The sequence below is a fragment of the Myotis davidii genome, unplaced genomic scaffold (genome assembly GCF_000327345.1).
Source record: "Myotis davidii unplaced genomic scaffold, ASM32734v1 scaffold916, whole genome shotgun sequence".
NCBI classification, from domain to species: domain Eukaryota; kingdom Metazoa; phylum Chordata; class Mammalia; order Chiroptera; family Vespertilionidae; genus Myotis; species Myotis davidii.
In genome coordinates this window covers 1,638,182-1,659,121 of record NW_006288013.1, presented here as the reverse complement: position 1 = coordinate 1,659,121, position 20,940 = coordinate 1,638,182, and the positions used below count along the sequence as shown (strand labels likewise).

Sequence of the window (20,940 nt, the reverse complement as noted above, 5' to 3'; positions counted from 1 at the left end):
ACCACCACCACCACCACCACCACCATCATTGTCTTCTTCTTCTTCCTTCTTCTTCTTCTTCTCCTTCTCCTTCTCCTTCTCCTTCTCCTCCTCCTCCTCCTTCTCCTTCTCCTTCTCCTTCACTGCAAGGATCTTGATTCTTGAAACAAGTGAGACAGAAAAGTAAAGGAACCCTGGTGTGGAGGTTGAGGGGTTGGGGATGGGTATGCCCACCTGTCTTATCTCCATAAACGCAGAGATGTTCAGCCCAACCTACAAATGAGCAGGAAGCAAGTCCAGCTCCTTTCTACCCTCATCTGCCCCTTTTTGTAGATTCCTTCCTCTGCTTCAGGCAGGAGACATACACGCTCAGCAAACACACATCATTTCATTGCCTGTCATAGCTTCTCACCTCTCCAGGAGGATAGTGATTTTTAAGTCATATTTGAAAATCTTTTTTTTTCTAGTAAAGGAATATACCTAGATCTCTAGTGATGGCATATTTAACCTGCTTAAAAGCCTTGACAATCCAGGTGTGCTCCTTTAATGTGCAAAAACCAGAATAAATTAAGGGTAACAGAGGGTAAGGAACTGTTAGTATTCTCTGCTACCTTCTACTTACAATGTTCCCATTTACTAAATATTCTGTTCACTGAGGATTTTAGTGATAACATCCTCTGTTTGCATATAGCTTTTTGGGGAAGCACCTAGAGCCCTCAGGCACGCTCCTGGGACCACCTTCCTCCGCCGCCCTGTGTAGCTCTCATACCTTCATGGGCTGCCTCTCACAGGAGCCACGGGACAGGCTGGGAGGCCAGCAGAGCAGGTGGTCTTATTGGTCCTTCTCAGACAAGGAAAGTGAGGGCCAAGGAGGGAGAGGGACTTCCCAGTGTCACACGGATATTGGGGGCAGAGTTGGGATTGTAAGTGACCTGTGGTGACTCCAGTTAAAATGCTGAACCTTCAACGATGAAGCAACTTGGGGTTGCTTAATCCTGACTCAAGCAGAAAAAAGGAAGGACCCCCATTCTGGTCCACAGCTTCCCACCCATCTCTAGTCATCTTTGCCAAAAGAACCAGGCCAGCAGAAATTGTCTCCTTTGCCTGACACACAGATGTCTGGGCACTGGGCTTTATCTGAAAGAGCAACCTGCAGCCTTGCTTAAAATTGAGCAAATTCAAGTTTCTTCTCATCGTCAGTGTCCTCCCAGCCCATCAAACCCCTCGTAGCTTAAAGGGCTAGGCAGAGAGACAACCTCACAGGGCGGGAATCACAGTGCATTTTCATCATCCGTCTGTAGGTCTGCAGGGTAGGGCTGTTGATGTCAGCTGGCTGCCCTTGGTCTGTCATTCCTTGTGCTCAAGAACAGCATTTGAGAGACAGGCCTGGCTATCGGGAGTCTTCCTCGTCTCAGATTCAGTACGAATTGAAGCAGCTCTGTTCATCGAATGCTTCATTTGCTAGGTGCTGGGCTAAGAGGTTTTCATAAAGGGTGCTGATTCCTCACTCACCTGCTGCTTTGGGTTACTGTACCCTATTATACAGACAGAGCAACCGAAGCTCAGAATGGACAACTAACCTGCCTAGATCACTGCAAGGAACTGGCATAGCTATGATTTGAACATAGGCCTATGTGACTTCAAATCCTATCCACATCCTCCCTCTCCCCCTTATACCAACAATTCTTAATAATAGAATAAAATCAATTTCTTTCCCAGTGGCTTTCCATGTAATTTCTCTTCCACTGAGAACTGCACTTTGGCTATCCTATCTAATAAAAGAGAAACATGGTAATTAGCATATGTCTGCTACCCTTCCCATTGGCTAATCAGGGTGATATGCAAATTAGCTGCCAGCCAAGATGGCGGCCAGCAGCCAGGCAGCTTGAAGCTAACATGAGGCTTGCTTGCTTCAGTGACGGAGGAAACCAACGTTCCCCGCCTGCCTTGCCGGCCTCTGAGCTTGCAGTTTGAAACATAGTTACAAATATAGAAGCTAAACAAAACCCCAGAAACCTGCTTTCAGGGAGCCGGGATCTCAGAGCTAGAGTTGATGCAGGGTTTCAATTATAGAACACAAACAAACCAGATACCTGCTTTCAGCAGCAGAGGCCTAAGAGCTGGAGTCAGAGCTAAAGCTGGCCCAGAATAAAAAAAAAAAAGGAAAAAAGGAGCAGTTGGGAGCTTCAGTCACCCGCCAGCTTGAAAACAGCCCTCAGCCCCTAACCCAGACTGGCCAGGCACCCCAGTGGGGACCCCCACCCTGACCCAGGACACCTTTCAGGGCAAACCAGCCAGCCCCCACCCATGAACCAGGCCTCTATCCTATATAGTAAAAGGGTAATATGCCTCCCAGCACCGGGATCAGTGGAGCCGCGAGGCCTCCTGGCACCGGGATCAGCATGACAGGGGGCAGTGCCCAAACCCCCTGATCGCCCTGCAGCTCTGTGTGTCACAGGGGGCGGGGCCACAACCTCCCTATCTGCCCTGCTCTGTTCGTGACAGGAGAAGGCGCCCCAACCCCCTGATCAGCCCTGTTCTGTGCCTGATAGTGGGGAGCTCTCCAACCCCCTGATCGCCCTGTGACTCTGTGTGTGACAGCGTGCGGCGCCCCAACCCCCTGATCTGCCCTGCTCTGTGTGTGACAGGGGGTGGTGCCCCAACTCCCCTATCAGCCCTACTCTGTGAATGACAGGGGGGAGCTCCCCAACCCCCTGATCGACCCTGCTCTGTATGTGACAGGGGGCAGTGCCCCAACCCCGATTGTCCCTGCTCTGTGTGAGACAGGGGGTGGCGCCCAACCTCCCCATCGAACCTGCCTTGAGTGTGACAGGGGGAGGGGCCCCAACCCCCCAATCGGCCCTACCCTGAGCGTGACTGAGGGTGGCATCGCAACCTCCTGATCCGCCCTGCTCTGTGCATGACAGGGGGCGGTGCCCCAACTCCCCAATCAGCCCTGCTCTGAGCCCAACCAGGGGCCGCACCTAGGGATTGGGCCTGCCCTCTGCCACCGGGAGCAGACCTAAGCCAGCAGGTCGTTATCTCCCTAGGGGTCCCAGACTGTGAGAGGGCACAGGCTGGGTTGAGGGACAACCCTTCCTCCCTGAGTGCACAAATTTTTGTACACGGGGCCTCTAGTCCTATCTAATAATAGACAAAGAAGCAAATTGACCATACCTTTGCTATGCCCACCGTTGACTAATCAGGGAAATATGCAAATTAACCACCAACAAAGATGGCAGCTAATTTGCATATACCAGTTGGGAGCGAAGACTGAAGACATCATAGAAGGAAGCCAAGCAACAGAGCCAAGGTAGCGGAGACAGGCAGGAGAGAAGTGGCAGAGACGGGCTGGGTAGGAGTGGCAGAGAAGGGTGGGGTAGGAGCGGCAGAGACAGGGGCGAAGCCCTATTCTTGCAGGAATCTTCCTGCAACGGGTCTCTAGTCTATATATATAAAAGCCTAAGTGACGGTCCAACAGTCCAACCATCCAACAGGTAGCTATGACATACACTAACCACCAGGGGGCAGACGCTCAATGTAGGAGCTGCTGAGCTGTGGTGACTTGACAGCTGCAGTTTCCCGGTGATGCACCTGGAACCAGAGAGGAGGGAGACCCCTGGGGGATGTCGGAGAGTCAGTTTTGGCCCGATCCCTGCAGGCCAGGCCGAGGGACCCCACCTGTGCATGAATCCGTGCACCAGGTCTCTAGTCTTTTAGATAAAAACAAGTAATTTTTGTAACATTTTTCTACATGATCAAATAAGACAACTATTTTTTACAGATCTCACTCACTTTGTGTATAGGCCCCATGCACTCAGTGCCCACACACTCACACAGGGCAACCCTGCGATAAATATGACATATCAATAACCAAGAGACTGAAGCTCCGAGAGGTGAACCAACATGCCCGAGGCCACACAGTTCCAGTGTTCAGACTCCCCAGCAGCAATAGAACCCTCCCAACCACAAAATGCAAGGGCTTCTGTGTTTGATTGGATTGTGGTCTGGTTGGAGGTGGGGCGTAGGATTGGGGTTGGGGTGGAGCTGGGAGCCGGGCCAAGGGCTGGAAAAGCAGAAGGAGACTAAAAAGGTTTTATTCCCAAACACTGCCTCCCTAGAAAACTTGAAACAGAAAGGTCTGCCTTTACAGTCCGGAGGAGTTTTTCATGTTTCAGCTCATGCTGAATTGTTTTATGCGTTAGCTATAAACCTCAGCAGAGGGGGTGCGGGGGCCAGGCTGGCCCAGCTTTAACTATGGCCGCCGCTGTAAAGCTCGGGTTACGAGGATCACTTCTGGTGCCAAGGCAGTTTAACAAGTATGAGTGCACATAATTCGTTCCAGTTGTCCTGTCTCAGCACAGAAGGGCTGTTTCTGGGGTGGGGCTCTGCACACTTCCGCCAATGTGGTTCGCATTACCGGCTCCAGGGCCTCGCTGAAGCCCGCTCCACGCCCAGGAAGGGCCTGTTTTATCACAACTGCTGACCTGTCAGTTCTCTGCGGAGGTTTAGAGGGTTTCTACAGTCCGAGTTCTTGAAGACGGGGAGGGTGGATCTTGCTAAAAAAAAAAAAAAAGGACCACATCTCCTCCATGCCAGGAAACCTTTCCAAAAACTAAGTTGCTCTTGTCCAATCGCTCTCCAACTGAAGAAAAATTCCCCCCACTTTATATTCTGAAAGCTTTCAACCCGACAAGAGTAGTACAAAAACACACCCACATACTCTTCACCTAAATCTGTCCATTGTTAATATGCTGGCGCGTTGCTTTCTCTCTCTATATGTGAATTTTTTTCTGACCATCTGAAACACCATTGCAGACACCAAGCCACTTTGTTTACATCAGCAGCCATTTCCTAAGAGTAAGGACAGGCTGCCATTGAACCCCAATATCATGACCACAACTAAGAAAAGGAACAATTCTTCCATAATATCACCTAACATACACCATATTTAAAAATCTCCTCCATTTTTCCCAAAATGTATCTTCTGTATAGTCTTTTTAAAAAAACCTTAGGATCTAATCAAAATTCAAGTATTGCATTTGGCTCTTATTTATTTATTTAGTCTCTTTTAACCTAGAGCAGTCTCCCACCCACACCAAGACTCCCAATTTCTTTCTCTTTTTTGTTGTTGTTGTTGTTTTTCATGATCCTAAAGGCCAGTTGCTGCACAGCCTGTCCTGTATTCTGGATGTGTCTGATTGTTCTCTCATGATTAGACTCAGGTAAAATATTCTTAACAAGCACATCTCGTGTATGATGGAATGTACTTCTCATCTGACTACTGTTTGATTACTTGCAAAGGTGATGATTAAGTCCTGACCTCCTCACTGTAAGGGGACCTTTATCCCATTGTAATTAGCAAATAATCCGTGGCTCAAAGTACAATCACAGAGACTCAGTTATCTAAACCGTGTCTCTCCTCTCTCATCATCCCTCCATCCTCCTCTGGATTTTGCCTCCAGACCCTGAAAACGTCCTTGTCGAGGTCACCATTGGCCATCTAGATACCAGTGTCAGTGGCTCCTTTCCACATATGCATTCTTGAGTCCCCGGGCCCCACTCCTATCTCATTCCTGTAAGTTCTCCATGGCCTGTCTCAGTGTTTGGCACACAGTAGGTGCTCAAGAAATCTTTGTAGGATGAATGAATGAATACACACACTGAGAGAAAAACCGAAATTGGGAATCCAGCCCTGCCACTCTTTATACAATGCAAAGCTTGATTTTTTCATACTTTGAAAAAAATGTTTAATATTCAGAGTGTTCTTTAAACAAATTATTACTCTGAAGCAAATGCAGGAAACCAACCGAAGAAAGCTGCTTTGGCTGAAGCAGGTGGTGAAAGCCACACGTAGAGAGAGGGCTTGGGGAGTTCAGAGAGATTTAAGAAGGAGGGACCAGGGTAAATTCTGATGGGTCCTGCCCGCTGGTTTAAGAAGTGTGAGCTGTAATCTGTAGAGTTAGGTTCCAATAGTGAAAGGTGAGGGTGGGAAATCAGCCTGGTCACTGGGACCCAATGTATTTGGGGAGGGCAGAAAGCAAGCTAGGAAAGCACATTGCAGTGTGGGGTGCAGGGTCACCTGCGAAGTCAGGATTTAGCTCTTGTCCCTCTCAATCTCGGTTTCCGCCTCTGAAGTCCTTTGTCATTCTAATCCTCTTTGAGTCTTTCTCCCCCATTAATCCAAGTGTTTCTTCTTGCTGGGCGGGAGCCACGCATCACTAGATGAAGAGCAGGGTTACCACTGAGTGGAAGGGGCAGGGGCCTCCCGGGCTCTGAGGAGCTCCGGCCATTTGCTGAGTGATTCGGTGACCTGAGAAGCCTGTCCATTGTCCGGGCTTTAAAGGGCCACTGCCCCTTACTATTAACCCACCTCAGGACAAAGGCCATCACCAGCTCAGACAAATAAGCTGCTTAGCCAGGCCTCATGCATCATCTTGTCACCCACACAGGGACCCAACAGGGGCATCTTAAAAGAGCGAGGAGCCAGAGTGCAACTCAGCGGTTTCCATTCAGGGGGATTCTGGCCAGGGGCCGGGGACTGCGGCAGGAGGGTGGGGTGCTGGTGAAAGAAATCTCTGATCTGCTGGGGAGGCTTCCTGAGGGTTGTCAAGAAAGGGGGAATGATGGCTGTTAGAGGAGAGAAGCGGGCCTGGTGGGGTGAGAGGAGGAGGGGGCCAAGCACACCTGGGATGCAAAATGCCACTTATATCTTGGGATCGTGGCCAGGTTATTGTACCTTTCTGAGACTCAGTTTGGTAAAACAATAAACAAACGAACAAAAAAATCCAATGATAACAGTAACAGCGGTTGCTATTTAAGACTTTATACCAAACCGGTCCTGGCTAAGCGCTTCTCGTACATAATTTCACATTGAACTCGAACAACATCTGTGAGGGAGGTGTTATTATTACCTCTATTTTACACACGAGAAAAAGTGGAAACTCAGAGGTTAAATCATTTGCTAAGGATCTCAGCCAGTAGCAAGGGAGCCAAAATTCAAGTCCACCCATGTAACTCTTTTGCTCTAGAGCCCACCTGCCTACATTTCAGTGGGAAAGGTGTGGCACCTGGCCCAGCACCTGGCCCCCTGCAGGTGCCCAGTGATGGAATCTGCTCATCTGTTGCACAATCCAAGGTGGGCCAGGCTCTCATGGGTTCCTGGGGCTCTGCCTGCCACTGCGGACCCCTCGCAGTAAGCTCTGAAATCAGTATGACCCTGAGCAGCAAGCCTATCCTTGGACCCCAATGTTCTCTCCATCTTCCACCTTGAACCACAGGAAAAGTGAGACTCTGAACAGGCTGCCCCATGAGAGTGGGAGGAGGCAGGGTGGAGCAGGGCCTGTGTCATATTAGCTGTTTCTTTCTTTCTTTATAATATATTTTTATTGATTTCAGAGAGGAAGGGAGAGGGAGAGAGAAACATCAATAATTGATTGGCTGTCTCTTGCACTCCCCACACTGGGGCTTGAACCCACAACCTGGGACTAAGCCCGGGCCCGGAATTGAATCGTAACCTCCTAAAGTGTAAGTCGAAGTTCAACCAATGAGCCACGCCAGCCAGGCACTAGCTGTTTCTTCACAGAGAGGAAGACAGCCTTGCCTTCCACCATGCCCCTGTGGCGGCAGCTCCTGGGGTCCCCTTCACTTGCCCCCTGTGCACATGGCCACACAAGGGAGGCACTACTGACTGCTGATCAAAACTCTATAGCACAGAACCCTACACAAAGCATACACTTTAAAAACATCTGCTGAATGACTGCATGTTTCAGAACTAAATGCTGCAAAGCCCACATTAGGCTGAAAAAATTTGGTTGACACAAACACATGACATGCGAAGTATGAATACCTAGGCTTCTCCTTATGCCAGAGAGGCCGTCTTCACCTGCTCGGCTGCCATAAGGAAGTACCATAGACGGGGTGATTCAAGCAACAGGCATTCATTTCCCATCGTTCTGGAGTCTGGGAAGACAAGTTCAACATCCCAGCAGGGTTTGGTTGCTGGTGAGAGCTCTCTTCCTGGCCTGGCTTGCAGATGACCACCTTCCTGCTGTGTCCCATGACAGACAGCAAGTGAGCTCTGGGGTCCCCTCCTCTCTTATAAGGACACCGGTTTCTTCAGACCAGGGTTCCACCCGTGATCTCTATGACCTTAATCACCTCTTTGAAGGATCTATCTCCAACACAGTCACATGGGGGTTACAGATGACTTTTGGGAGGCCAAGGTTTGGTCCATAGCAGCCCTACAGACCCATAAAACTACAGCTCACTTCCAGACAGAGCCTGACTGTGCAAACATGCCTGTGCTCCTTGGGGAGTTATCGTCTTTCTCCGGAGGGTCCCCACAACCTCCCATTTTGCAGTAGCCTCCGTAGCCCCCCGCACCCTGGTGGCACTCGCCTGCTTTGTTTGCCTCATGGATTCCTGCGTCAGGGCAGAGCTGTTTAGGTGTCTGTCTCCCCAACGGTGCACAGGTGAGAGAAGGGCCTTCTATTCTCCCTGGGCCCTGGCACATAGTAGGTCTTTAATAAAAATGTGCTGAACTGAATTGGCTCTAAAGGGTAAACAAGTTTCATCTCTTCCCATATCACTCCAGATCAGAACGACCTTTCCCTGTTCTCACTCTACATCAGTAAGATTTCGTTGTGTTCACAGCCTTTGCTCTCAGTTAGCTCCAGATATTCCTGGCAGGCCCTGCCTTGGGCATGGGGAATGACCTCTGTCCCCTCATGAGCGGTGTCAGTTTGCTGTGGCCATAGCTCCTAGTGGGGGTACAACAGCAAGAAGCAGCAAGAGAGGGTGGGAGGGCCTCTGTGAAGAAGGGCTTCAGCAGCTCTGCTGAGGATGTAGGGCCTGAGCCCGCCAGCAGTGGGAATCCTGCAGGGAGTCACCCACAGGGCAGCAGGGTGGGCATCTGGGCTTTGGAAGGATCACCCTGGGACTGTGTGAGGATGGAGTAAAGGGAGAGGCGGGAGGCAGGGAGGCCAGCAAGGAGAGAAGCCTGGCAGGAAACGCTTTGGTTAAAGGGAGCAGGATTGTACAAAACCAGCTAATAAGGAAGTATCAGCTCAACGTCCATTTTACCAATAGGTAAGTATCAGCTCATTCTCAGGATGACAGCACCAAGAGCTCACAGCCTATATTGTGATCAGGTGACCTCCTCGCCAACTAAAAACACACCCCATTCTCTGCCAAAGATTACAGGGGAGACCTGTAAACATTGAGCCCCCATTCTAGTCTTAGATATTACTCCATCACACCTTTGAAACAACCCCAGACTGCTGTTCTTAACCCCTATATTACAGAAGGCGACACTGGCGAGAGGTAAGCTCGGGTGAGGTCATCCAGCTAGTGGGGAGGGGAACCTGGTTCACATGGGGTGCATGTTCTCCCACCCCCAACCTCCATGGCAGCAAAAAGGGGGTTTCTGGAAGTGCAAATATATGTATTACTGTTCTTAGCCTGGCAGCAGCTTCCTGGAGTTATTTATAGAAATATGATCCCTTCAGGAGAGCGGGAGTGAAGCCTAAATGAATTACCAGCCATTTTCCTCTCCTTTCAACTCTGGGGGGAAGGCCAGCTGACCAGAAGGAAAAGGCATCATGGGGTCTCCTCCCCGGGAACTGTGGGGAATGGAAGCAAGGCAGAGCCCCAGCAAGAAGGCCCAGGCCCAATTTCCAAGACCCCCTGCTATGTTTGTTTAGCTGCGGCCTTGGCTGGAGCCCTGATCCTAAATCTCTGGGAATCACTAGGGAGGGGGAGGGGGTTAAAGCTCGGGGCTCCAATACAAAGCTGTTAACTGTTGTACTTTTTCCAAGCCCGGACAGTGGGAGTATAGGCATCTGCCTTCCTTCCAGAGATATCTGTCCAAAAACTTTTGGGTTCCAGAAGAAAAAAAGGAAACTAACACTCCTAGTGCGCCCATTTTTGTCACAATCGCTATGTTAGAAGTCTTACCCATTTTTTTTCTCATTTACACAACAATTTTGTGAAACACTATTAAAACCAATACCCATTTTACAGAGGGGGAAACTGAGGTCCTGAGAGTTAAGTAGCTTGCTCCTGGCCACACAGCACAGCAAAGACCTGCAGACCTCCATAACCTAGCTTTCCCCCATGGCTCCACACTATGCCAGCTCTGTTTTCCTTCTGACTTCAGTCCTTTCAGGCTTTTTAAAGCAGAGGGTGTGTTGTGTGTTTTTTTTTCAGTTGTTTAATCTCAAACACCTATATAAATAATGGCAATTCAGAGGGAGAAGGAGGAGGGGAGACAGCAGAGGAAGGGGAGGGAAGAAGAGAAAGCCACATGGTTTCCTGGTCCAAACTGGGAGCCATTAAGCAGTAATGGGGGATCCAGCTGAGCTCAAAGCACCCAGCTCAGCCCTGATGACAGGGGCAGAGGGCAGGGGGCTGCAAAGGGGAGGGTGGGAACAGATACTCAGAAAAGACTACACTAAGGAAAGGAGAGACGGGTAGGTTCTGGGAGCAGCAAGAGATGTTTATTCTCAAGGTGAGCTGGCTGGGGGCAGGGGGGACATTAAAAGGCTAGAAGGAGCACTAGCCAAAGCCACGGAGCTGTGCATCCTATGCATGTGATTTGGGGGTGGCACGCGTGTGAACACACATTAAATCACACTGAATCACGTGCAGGAGAGCTACCATTTCTCCAGTCCTTTTGATGATGTGGAGGAGGAGCAAGCCTCAGTTTGGTGCTAGTGTGTTTTTAACACCTAAGACTCCCCAAAGTCCCCATTTGACAAAGAGGAGCAAGTCTCCGCTCAGTGTCCTTGAGCAGGCATGATCTCACCAGAATGTGACAACCAGCTTTGGCTTTCGTTGTATTTATTTTTACAGCTACTATTTACGGCAAGTGAATTGCAGCAGTAATACACAATCTCCTTGAAAAATAAATTCATTTGGGTGAGAGAAAAAAAAGTTCGAGAAAGGAGGCCGTTTAAAGGGAAGTAAATAGCCGTGTGGATGGACAGGCTGACAGTGACACCCGAAGGAATAAGCCTGTGGAAATGTTGATCTGCTTCTGTTCTCTCAGTGTCCAGAGGGGAAAGCTAGGGAACCAGAGGGCAAGGGTCTGGCAAGGTCACAGGGCCTGTGAGAGGCAGAGCTGGGCTGGCCCAGGAGCCAGGTAGGCTGCCCCAGGCCAGCAGGTGTCCAAGCCAGTTCAGGCTTAGGTTAAGGTGAGGTCTCTCCAAGTGAGGTTTACCCGAGCATTGCGCTGATGAGGATGGCAGCCACCTTGCAGGTTGACCTGCTTCTAGGCCAGTGGTTCTCAACCTTGGCTGCACATTAGAATCACCTGGGAATCTTTTTTAAAATCCTGGTTTCTGGGCCTCATCCTCCAGAAATACTTTTCCTTTGTTACTAATGTTGTGGCCTCACCTCAGCCAAGGTTGAGAACCACTGTTGGCTGTGTGGCCATAGGGGCAGCTCCATGCCAAGCTGCTCGCCTCTCTCACTCTGCCCATTCCCTCCACACCGCAGTGTCACAATACTCCACACTTGGCTAGCCTCATGGCGCTCCCCTGGGGACTCACAGAGACGATGGATGTGAACGTGCCCTGGGAATGCGAAGGCTTCGGGAATGTTAGTTACACTAACCTCCCAAACTCTCCTTGGCCTCCTTCCAGGCGCCTCTTCAACAGTCTGGGCCCTGAAGTGTCAGGAGATGCTTTAAGATGTCGTCTGGTGTCACAGGGCACCATGGAGCAGGCCACTGACATTTCAGTGGAGATACAAACCAGGCTCAGTTTCCAGATGGAAAAAACCCGGACACACGGCTAATGTGCCTTCCTCTGGGGGTGGTCTAGGAATTCCTAGATCCAATCAAGCCGTGCACCAAAAAGGTTATTTTTGTACCTTTTAATGCCATGGTATTTGGGGGAAATTAGTGGAAAAGGAGTTGCAAAGAGTCTACCCATTGTGTCACATGAGTGACTAATTAGAAGGCCCTGTTTCTCCCAGGCCATTCGATTACATTAATTCAAAATGTGACCTGTTTACTTTGCAAGGTCAGGAAGAAGCCTTACCTCCTAGAAAGCCAATGTGGCAATTAAATTAGAGTCACCAGAGTTTGCCTGGGGTAATGTATGAAAAAGCCTGTGTAAACCAGACCAAAATAGAAGTGAACCCTGTGTGGTTGCCCCCAATTATGGGGACATAATCTCCTGTCCCTGGTGGGAGGCCACAGGTGAGGGAGGTACCTGGTAAGAGAGAAAGGACACCGGAGTCTGGGGCTCTGCTTTGCATCTTGGCTCTGCACTTGGGTAAACTGCTCCATTACTGGGAGTCCCCGCAGTTTTATCATGTGTGTGGCACATAGCACCCTTCCTGGGAGTGGGTTGTGTGGGAGGGGCTGATGGAAAGGAAGAAGAGAGGAAATCAACTTTTTTTATTATTATTTTAGCACTTACAGGTGCTCAGCACTGAAGATACAGCTGTGGACAAAGCCAACTTCAAGGAACTTGCAGTTGAACGAGGAAACCAGACCTGGGAAAAACCAGGTCTCCAGCCTCATAGTGGGGAGTCTGTCCAGAAGACAGAAGGGTGTCAAAGAACTAGGCTCTATACACCCTCGCGGGCTGTGGGGAAAGGTTCCTTAGAAACTCAGAGCTGCTGAGTTCTAAATGTCGGAGAATTAAGTACTTGGCCTTTATGCTCCTGAATTCCCAGGCCTGTGACCAGCCAGCCTGCTGCCACTGGCCCTCGACCTCCCAGGTCTACAGCAGGGGGCACTTGGCCTTTCCAAACAGTCTTAATGGATAAACAGCAAGTGCTTCTATACAGATTCCCCGTTAGCGACTTGCACCTGTATCATGCTCTCTAGTTGTCAAGTTACCTAGTTATCTCTGTAAGGGCGGGGGGGCAAGTTACCACACTGTTCTGTGTTGTGATATCTCCCGTTTTGAAAAAGCACAATTCATGATCACCATCCATTCGCCACCATTCCAAACCTCGGAAGTTTTATCAAAACTTTTGGTGGCAAAACCTGACCTTTACTGACATGAGGTTCAGAGTCTTATGCTTCTGTGCAGAAATATTAATGTTTGACTCTCACGGTTCATCCCAGCACCTTAGGGATATCAGGAGAAGTATAGTATATGGACTCTATTCTCTTTCTTATATTGGAACACCTGATTTCAGAAAGGTTTCATTGAAGGGATTCATACCCCATAAATTAGGTATCTATTTTATAGAATTTCTTTGCTTAGAATGCCCTTCATCCCTCATCTGTCTAGAAAACACCCACAAATACTTCAAATGCCACTATGAATGAATGAATAAAGGGGAGGAAATCAGGTGTTTTTTATTGGTTTGTTTGCTGTTGCTACTAGGAGTTAGGTGTTTCCCTAGATAGCTGGTATAAGAATTTATTGATTATCAGGAGTCCTTTGATGTAAGAGAGTTGAGAGAAGTGAACAAAATTGCCTGAAAACTTCACACACCCTAGTTAGGTCCTTTACTCTTAGAACTCAGGACACACTCAGACCCAAGAACCTGCAGCTGGCATGCAACATGGAAACAGGATCCATGAAATTCACAGTGAAAGGAGACAAAAACCTCGCCGGACCTCAACTGTAAGAAAAAGGCACAGTTTTGCCTTCTGACTTCACAAACTGACTTAAAAGAACCCTAGCTGACACCCCCAGGGGAATCTCAATTGGGGGTTCTAAATTAAGTTGAATCTTCTGTTTTAAGAGCTCACTTTTTGGAGGCAGCTTGCATGCATAGCAGTGTTTCCCATCTAGAAAGAGAAATAAACACGCCTCCATTGGATTGGAAGTCAAAACAGTAAACCCAGCAGCTTAAGACCCGAGAAAGTCAGTGAAACTGCCAACAACAGTGGTGAACAGTGTGACCAGCCTGAGAAATCTAATCCATAACGCAACGCAGGACGGGCCAGTGCTTGGAGGAGAAAAGGTGTGGACAGCTCAGCATCCAGGCCCTGGCTCACACAAAGCAGCATCAAAATGTAGAGTCTAAGTCACCTGGTCTGATTCGAAACTCCTACAGTACGCACACAAACACAGTGCAACGGTTCCACTCTGTGGTGTCAGACTGATCTGGGGTTCAAATCTGGCTCTAGCACTCAGTAGCTGTGTGATGGAGGGGAAGTCACTTATCCTCTCTGGCCCTCTATTGCTTTAATGAGACTAGAAGTGGCCATGTTACAAGGTAAATGGAAAGTTTAATTAGATTCAATGAGCTAAAACACCTCTGACACAGTGTGTCATCATGGTTTGTGAGGTGAGTAATAGGAACCCAACAACTTGGAATTTTTTAAAAATCAACTTTTTGTTTTTGGTGGGATTCCTCTTATCCTCTCCAGCCTCCTACTAAGGAGAAGACATAGAAATAATAGGATCTGGCACTAAAAACAAGTTTAAAAAAAGGGAAAAAAATAAATACAAAACAGAGGAGTTCTGGACTCAAACAGGCTTGGGTTTGAATCTTTGCCATGCCTCTTAAGACAACGGATATAGGAACAAGAGAAGTGAAGATAAATGGAAACTCAAATAAGATAATGCATACAAAGAAAAGACACACACACAGAAGGTGCTGATTACATATACATTCTCCACCCACCCCTACCTCACCTGTGCTTTGGGACAGCTTGCTCTGAGCTATTTATCCCCTGACCCTCTTTAGTATTAACCCCCAGCTTTTTAAAGCTCCTTTCTTTTAGAATTTGGATTAGAACAATTCATGGAACATTTAATATTTATTCTGAAAAGTTTCTATGTGGTAGGGACAAATACCTACTTAATCCGAATCACTTCCTTAGCTTTTCAACTGTGACCAGTTGATATTTTAGGGAAATCTTTCTTTATATATATCAGTGATTTTGAGATGGTTATCTTTGGGGGTGGATTAGGATTTTGATGACAGAAAGAGCTACTTCCCCTGTTTTCTTTTCCGCAGAGACAATGAGGGGCTCTGTGATGCCCCACGTGTTCTCCTTGCACTTTACATGGGGATTTTAGCGGGCGGCTCTGAGGCCTCCTGGACCAGGGGTTTCAGCCTTGGGCTGGAGTTGACACAGCTGTGGGCAGAGGGCCTCTGGGGAGCCACTGGAGAGCATGGCCCCAGCTTCTGGAAGGCTGGCTCCCAGAGGTCAGCCTTGCGTGCAGGGCGCTGAGTCAGCTCCCACCACAGGAAACCCATCATTTTCACCTTTCAGGGGCCGCCTTTGTCATTTAAAGTACATTCTGCATTAAGTCTCCAGGGGAGCAGGCTTCTCAAGGAACTAGAGCAATTGATCCATTTAGTGTGGTCTCTAAAGCCTGAAATTAGTGGAAGAGGGTGGGGATGTGAATATAGGGAAGGGAAATAAGGACCCTTATCACCTTCAGCATTTTAAAACTCCACAGCAACCTTGAAAGGTTTTCCCATTTCACTTATGGAGCAACTAACTGGTGATCTGAGAAGTTAGGTTCTTTGCCCAGGATCACATGTCTGGGACCTGGTTTCAGAAGGTTTGATTCTATGGCTTTTGCTCTCTTGACTACCATGTGGTTTTCCCATAGTCTGTACTGCTTGCTCATTCATTCATTCATCCATTTAGTTAACACTACATAAAAAGCATCTGTAAAGCCATGCTCCAAACTGTTAAAAGTAGTTATTTCTGAGAGGAAGGATTACAAGAGAATTTCACTTTTTACCTTTCTCTATTATTTGAATGTTAAGAAGCATTGTTACTTTTATAATTGATAAAAATAAAGACAATCCTTTTAAAATAATTATACAGTTTTTTTTTCATGAAAAAAAATTAAACGTTGCCCTATAAACCGTTATTGGAGCCACTATGCAACAGGGCCCACCCAACTTCCCTTGCTAGCACTGGGTACATGCCTGTCTCAGCAGGTCCTTTAGCTTATAGAAGGTTTGGGAAGGTGTCAGGCAGGGTCCAGATGTGGGGTGAGACTCACTGGCACTCTTATGACCCACCAACCCCAGAGCAGCAGACCATTAAGGACCCAGACACTCCCTTCAGGCATGGAACACATTCATTCCAAAGCTTTAGAGCAGCACTCTCAGAGCAAGGCCCCAGGGGAGAAATGCAAAGTGTCTCTGGGTCCTTTGGGCAGCAGGAGCACAGAGGAGCATAATTGAGCAGAAATCTGTAAGCCAAAGTCCTCCCATCTTCCCTGCACTTCAGTAATGCAATAATGTTGTCAATTTGCTGCAGAACTTGCAACAAAGTGATTGGTCTTGTTCAGTTAATTAGCAAAGGGAGAGATTAAGGACTTTAATCTCCGGCCTTTTACCTGCAAGGTTTATGTACTCAGAGATGAATAAAGAATTCATAATGTGTGTTTGTGTGTGTGTGTGTGTGTGTGTGTGTATTATGTTAGTATATATATTCCTCCCTTCTCTCCCCCTCCCGCCACCAAGCTTGAAAAGACTACTGGCAGGGACACCTCAGTCAGCACCGCATTAACACTCATAAAATCAGAATACCTTAGAGATGCCTCCATCACTGGCAACTGAGGAAACTGAGACCTAGAGAGGGACAGTGATTTGCCAAGGAAATGGCCAGTGAGCCACAGAGCTGGGACTGGAACACAGGGTTCCTTTCTCCCAGTCCAGGGATCCTGTTTCTGCACATAACTTAAAACATAAGTTGCTAAAAGGTTTAGAGGAGCAGTGACACCCAACCACCAAAAGGATACCTTCAGGGAGCACAGGGAAAAGGCTGTGAAGGATGGTGCGACTTTTGGTGAAAGAGAATGCTGGGCCTAATAATTTGTCAGAAGAGAACCTTCAAGGCCAAAGTCTGCTCTGGTTTTCAAAGAGAGCGGAGGCTGTCCATCATCCCCCTCTTGGAGGCTTGAGTTCCTTACAGACCACATTTATAAAGAAGTTGACTGGCCTCTGCTGGACACAGAGAGGGCAAGCACCCGGGCCCAGGTCACACAGCACCTGATCAGCATCTGCTGGCTCCTGGTCAGCCTGGAGCTCTTTCACTGACCCCTCACTCCCCACTCCCTCCCCCCGCATCTCCCTCACTGATTCTCCCCAACAGAGCCATAGCAGTGTGCTTACAAGAAGAGTGCTTATTATGGGCATAGGGATGCTTATGCCCAGTGGCTCTCTCTGCAGCCAGCATTCAGCCCTGCAGCTGCTTGGAACTCCAGGGCCTTCTGTCTCTGGGCAGTGGGGAACTGGGAAACTTTCAAAGCCAGCGCTAGAATCCAGGTAGTGCCCGTTCTCTCAGCTTTCCATGGTTAAGGGGCACACTCTGGCACTGGTTTCTTAGGCAGGGTTATGAGGAGGATTCAATGAAGCAACAAGTGGCAGGGATGGCACAGTCCCTGGCACACAGCAGGGAGCCAATTGGTGCTGTTTTAGTTTTAACCTTTCCTTCTTTTTCTGTATCCATCTTTGTATGTTTGTTTGCCTCTGTCTCCACCTGATGTTTCTGTCTCCTGGTGTCTGTCCGTGCGTATCTGTCCATGCAGCTCTGTCTACCCGACATCTGTGGGGTGGGGACAGCAGCCTCCCAACCTGCGCACGCCCGGCAGCACTCAGTGGGGCTGGAGCGGGGCTACCTGAGCCTTGGAGCCGCGCCAGGCCCCCCAACAACCCCCAGCGCCCCATGCACCAGGACCTTCCGCCCCTGCAGGCTGCCAAAGCAGGCACATTAATCAGCATCGCCAACGAAAGGGGGGAAAACCCCCCACAGAAGTTAGGAAGAAAGAGGGACTTACCGTTCGCTGCGACCCCCAGGCTGGCAGAGCCACTTTTAACTAAGAATGAATTAGGGACAAACTCTTCCTCAGAGTCTGAGTCCGGGGTTGGCTGGGCCACACCGTTGCCTAGCAACCGCCTCTGGCTCTCATTGGCCGGAGGGGAGGGGGGCGGGGAGGGGGACTGCTCAATAGGGGTTGATGAAGCTGATGAACAATGCAAGGGAGCACCTGCGAACCACAAAGACAAACACAGACAGAAAAAAATAATGAAAATTGGTTTTGAGGCACACAGGAAGGGGGAGCAAAATAAAACAGGCATCAAGGGGAGGGGGGCTCCCAACAGCAGACGGTCTACTGCACACGTGGCCCGGAGGCGGGGCCGATGTCTCTGGGAAGCAAAGTTGGTGCAAACTCCTTCTGAAGAGCAGGGGACTCCGTGCAGAGAAGTCTGCTAAGTTTGGAAAGAGAGCACCCTCGAGAAAACAGGGAAGGCCCTTCCTGCTTTGCCTGTTCTCTAAGAGAGGCCTGACAACCTGGGGTCTAGTCCGGCTGGCCTTGCTATCTATCCAACAACTGCCCCCGTCCCCTCTCCCAGCCTCAGTGGCCTCACTGCAAGCTGGCCATTCTGTCATGTCACAGAACTGAAATGATGTTCTTATTAGTGGGATTTCAATCGGACATGCCTAAAACAGGCTCTGAGCTTGCTAAAAGGTAGAGAGAGCTGGAGAGAATGACCCAGCAACGCCCCCTCCCCTCTGGCATTCTAGGACTCCAACACTCTATTGTTTTACTTTTCTAAGAATCTAACATGTTAAGATTCTTACATCCTGGCACTCTCTGCAAAAGCCTTGAGTGCAATAACTTGAGCATTCTTTTTCACTTCTGTAACCCTCAGAATCTAGCATGGTGCCTGGCACACACTAAAGATTTACTGAATAGATGAATTCTAGGTGTCTAACATATTCGGATCCTTCCATTCTAATAGTCTCAGATAAAACAAGCTCGTAGTTTTAGGACAGTAGTATTCAGTAAGTTCCAGGATGCTCTAAGTCAGTATATTTGACTCCAAGTTTCTAACATGCCAGGAGTCTATGCTTCTAAGACCCCAGCTTTCTGTGGTTCTGTAAGCTCACTCCCAGCTCTTCAGAAGGAGAAGGTGAAGGCCCCAGACCAGACCTTTGAGATGAGACAATACACAGTCCTCTCAGGGGCTGGCCTTTAGAGGTGTGCAGTACATCGTCCACACGAGAGGGATAATAAGCACAGACATAGAAAAGTTTACAGTACAAGACATTGCATCCACACGACAGCAAGGGCTGCTCCTTGTCTCCCACCTTGACTGAGAGACATTTTAAAACATAATCAGATCCATCCAGTTTTTTTGTGTTTTTAAAGCGATTGAGTCTTAGAAAACTTATTGCAGCCCAGATATTGATCATAAGATTTGGCAGGGCTCTCCGGGGGAGGTGGCACAGAGCTGATCATTGAAATAAAACAACAACAATAACAATAACAATAACAATAACAACAACAACAACAACAACAAAACACTTTTTATGGTCTGTCCACCAAGAGAAGCTCACTCAGTCACAGTCACCAAATCCTACAGGATTTTGCAGGCTCTGTGACTCTTATGTTACCCCTGAGCCTAATCACGTGGGACATTTTGTAGAGTTGCTGTGTATACAGTTTGCTGGTTCATATTAGAAATTCAGTAAGAGCAATTGAGGCAGCAGTGATCAGTGACTTCGGTGCAACCTCTGCGTGACTCCCGCCTCTGTCTTGGTTTCTTCACCTAAAAATCTGAGCTGTGATTCATCTCAACATCATCCAAACCAGTGTCTCCAATTCACCATGAGAGAGCCTTTCTGACATGTCACTGTGAGGTCATCATTCTTCTGTCAGCGTGTCTTTAGTTCTGACATCATGTTTGCCCTGCTGTATTTGTACTTACCTGTAGTCATCTTGCACATAATGGTATGTGGCACATTTTGGGGGTACAGTACATTCTTGGAGTGGACTTTGGAGTTTCAACAGAACTAGGGTTTGCATCGTGACCTAGCTTCCTTTTAACTCTGTGTTCTCGGGAAAGTGGCTTCCAGTTCTTCATTTGGAAGTTGGGCACCCACACCTTTATACAGGTGGTGTGAAGACTACAGATACTAAATCTGAGCAGACGGTTTGCACAAGAAAAAGAGAACACAGGGTGAGTGCTACCCACATGTTTAATAAGTTGAATGAAACCACCCTATGGAGAAACCCATTCATGATTGGTCCCAGTTCTGGAGAAAATTTTTTCCACTAGGCTGTATATATTAAGTAAATAGACTTTCATTTCTTCATCTTGTATTAACCAGAGATATCTTATAGTCTCAATCAGAGCTTCTGATGAGCTGGAGATAATCAGCACCACTCCATGCGGAGCTGTTGGAATTCAGACACAAGTTAAGAAATGTGATCTGTTGTTCCAGGGTATTTGTTACAGCCTCTTCCTGAGGAAATCTGTCAAACTTTATGAGATAAATAGTTCCAGAACTAAGTAAATTGTTCCATTACCAACTTCAGAGACCCTGGGCCAAGGGCAGCACAGTGCCCTCCCAGCCCCATGCCTGTTTCTTCTCCCTTCCACCCAATCACCTCAAAAGCATCAAAAACCAGTGCTCCCTAATCCCCTCAGGCCTCCAGGGTTGCTCTGATTATTCCTAACCTAACACCCAAAGCCCCTAACCAGTGCCAGGCCCCTAGCAGGCACACGATAACTCATGAAGGTTCTGTGAAGTACAGTGTTATTAGAAACACGTCGATTCCCTCCCTCTGATTCATAAGCAGCTTGTAATTTAAGTGGCCCTGAGGGAGGGCACACAAAACCTTATATATATATTTCGCCCTTTTCTAATATTTAATTCTATGTTTTATAATATATATTATATATTGGTGCTCAAAATGGATGTAGTGAAATGCATTGCTGTGCCATTCCAGCATCTACAGAAGGGTTGTATCAGGGTTGTATTAGGAATATGGTCATGCCCAGGCAGTGTGGCTCAGTGGTTGAGCGCTGTCGACCTATGAATCAGGAGGTCATGGTTCAATTCCTGGTCAGGCACATGCCCAGGTTTCAGGCTCAATCCTCAGTAGAGGTTGTACAGGAGGCAGCCAATCAATGATGCATCACATCATTGATGTTTCTATCCTCTCTCTCTCCCTCTCCCTTCCTCTCTGAAATCAATAAAAATATTTTTTAAAAAAACCTAGA

General features: G+C 48.2%; 1 protein-coding gene across 6 annotated transcripts in view; it reads right to left on the bottom strand.

The window, feature by feature from the left end:
- The window catches only part of TENM4 (teneurin transmembrane protein 4), a 498,342-nt gene that overhangs the window by 269,097 nt on the left and 208,305 nt on the right, over positions 1 to 20,940 (bottom strand). For 4 of the 6 annotated variants that reach the window (XM_006759877.2, XM_015561430.1, XM_015561431.1 and 1 more), the window contains exon 5: positions 17,706 to 17,915. The exons of the other annotated variants lie outside the window; for them this stretch is intronic. In XM_006759877.2, coding sequence (XP_006759940.1) covers positions 17,706 to 17,915 — 210 coding nt within the window. The remainder of the gene's footprint in view (positions 1 to 17,705; positions 17,916 to 20,940) is intronic. 6 annotated transcript variants of the gene reach the window in all.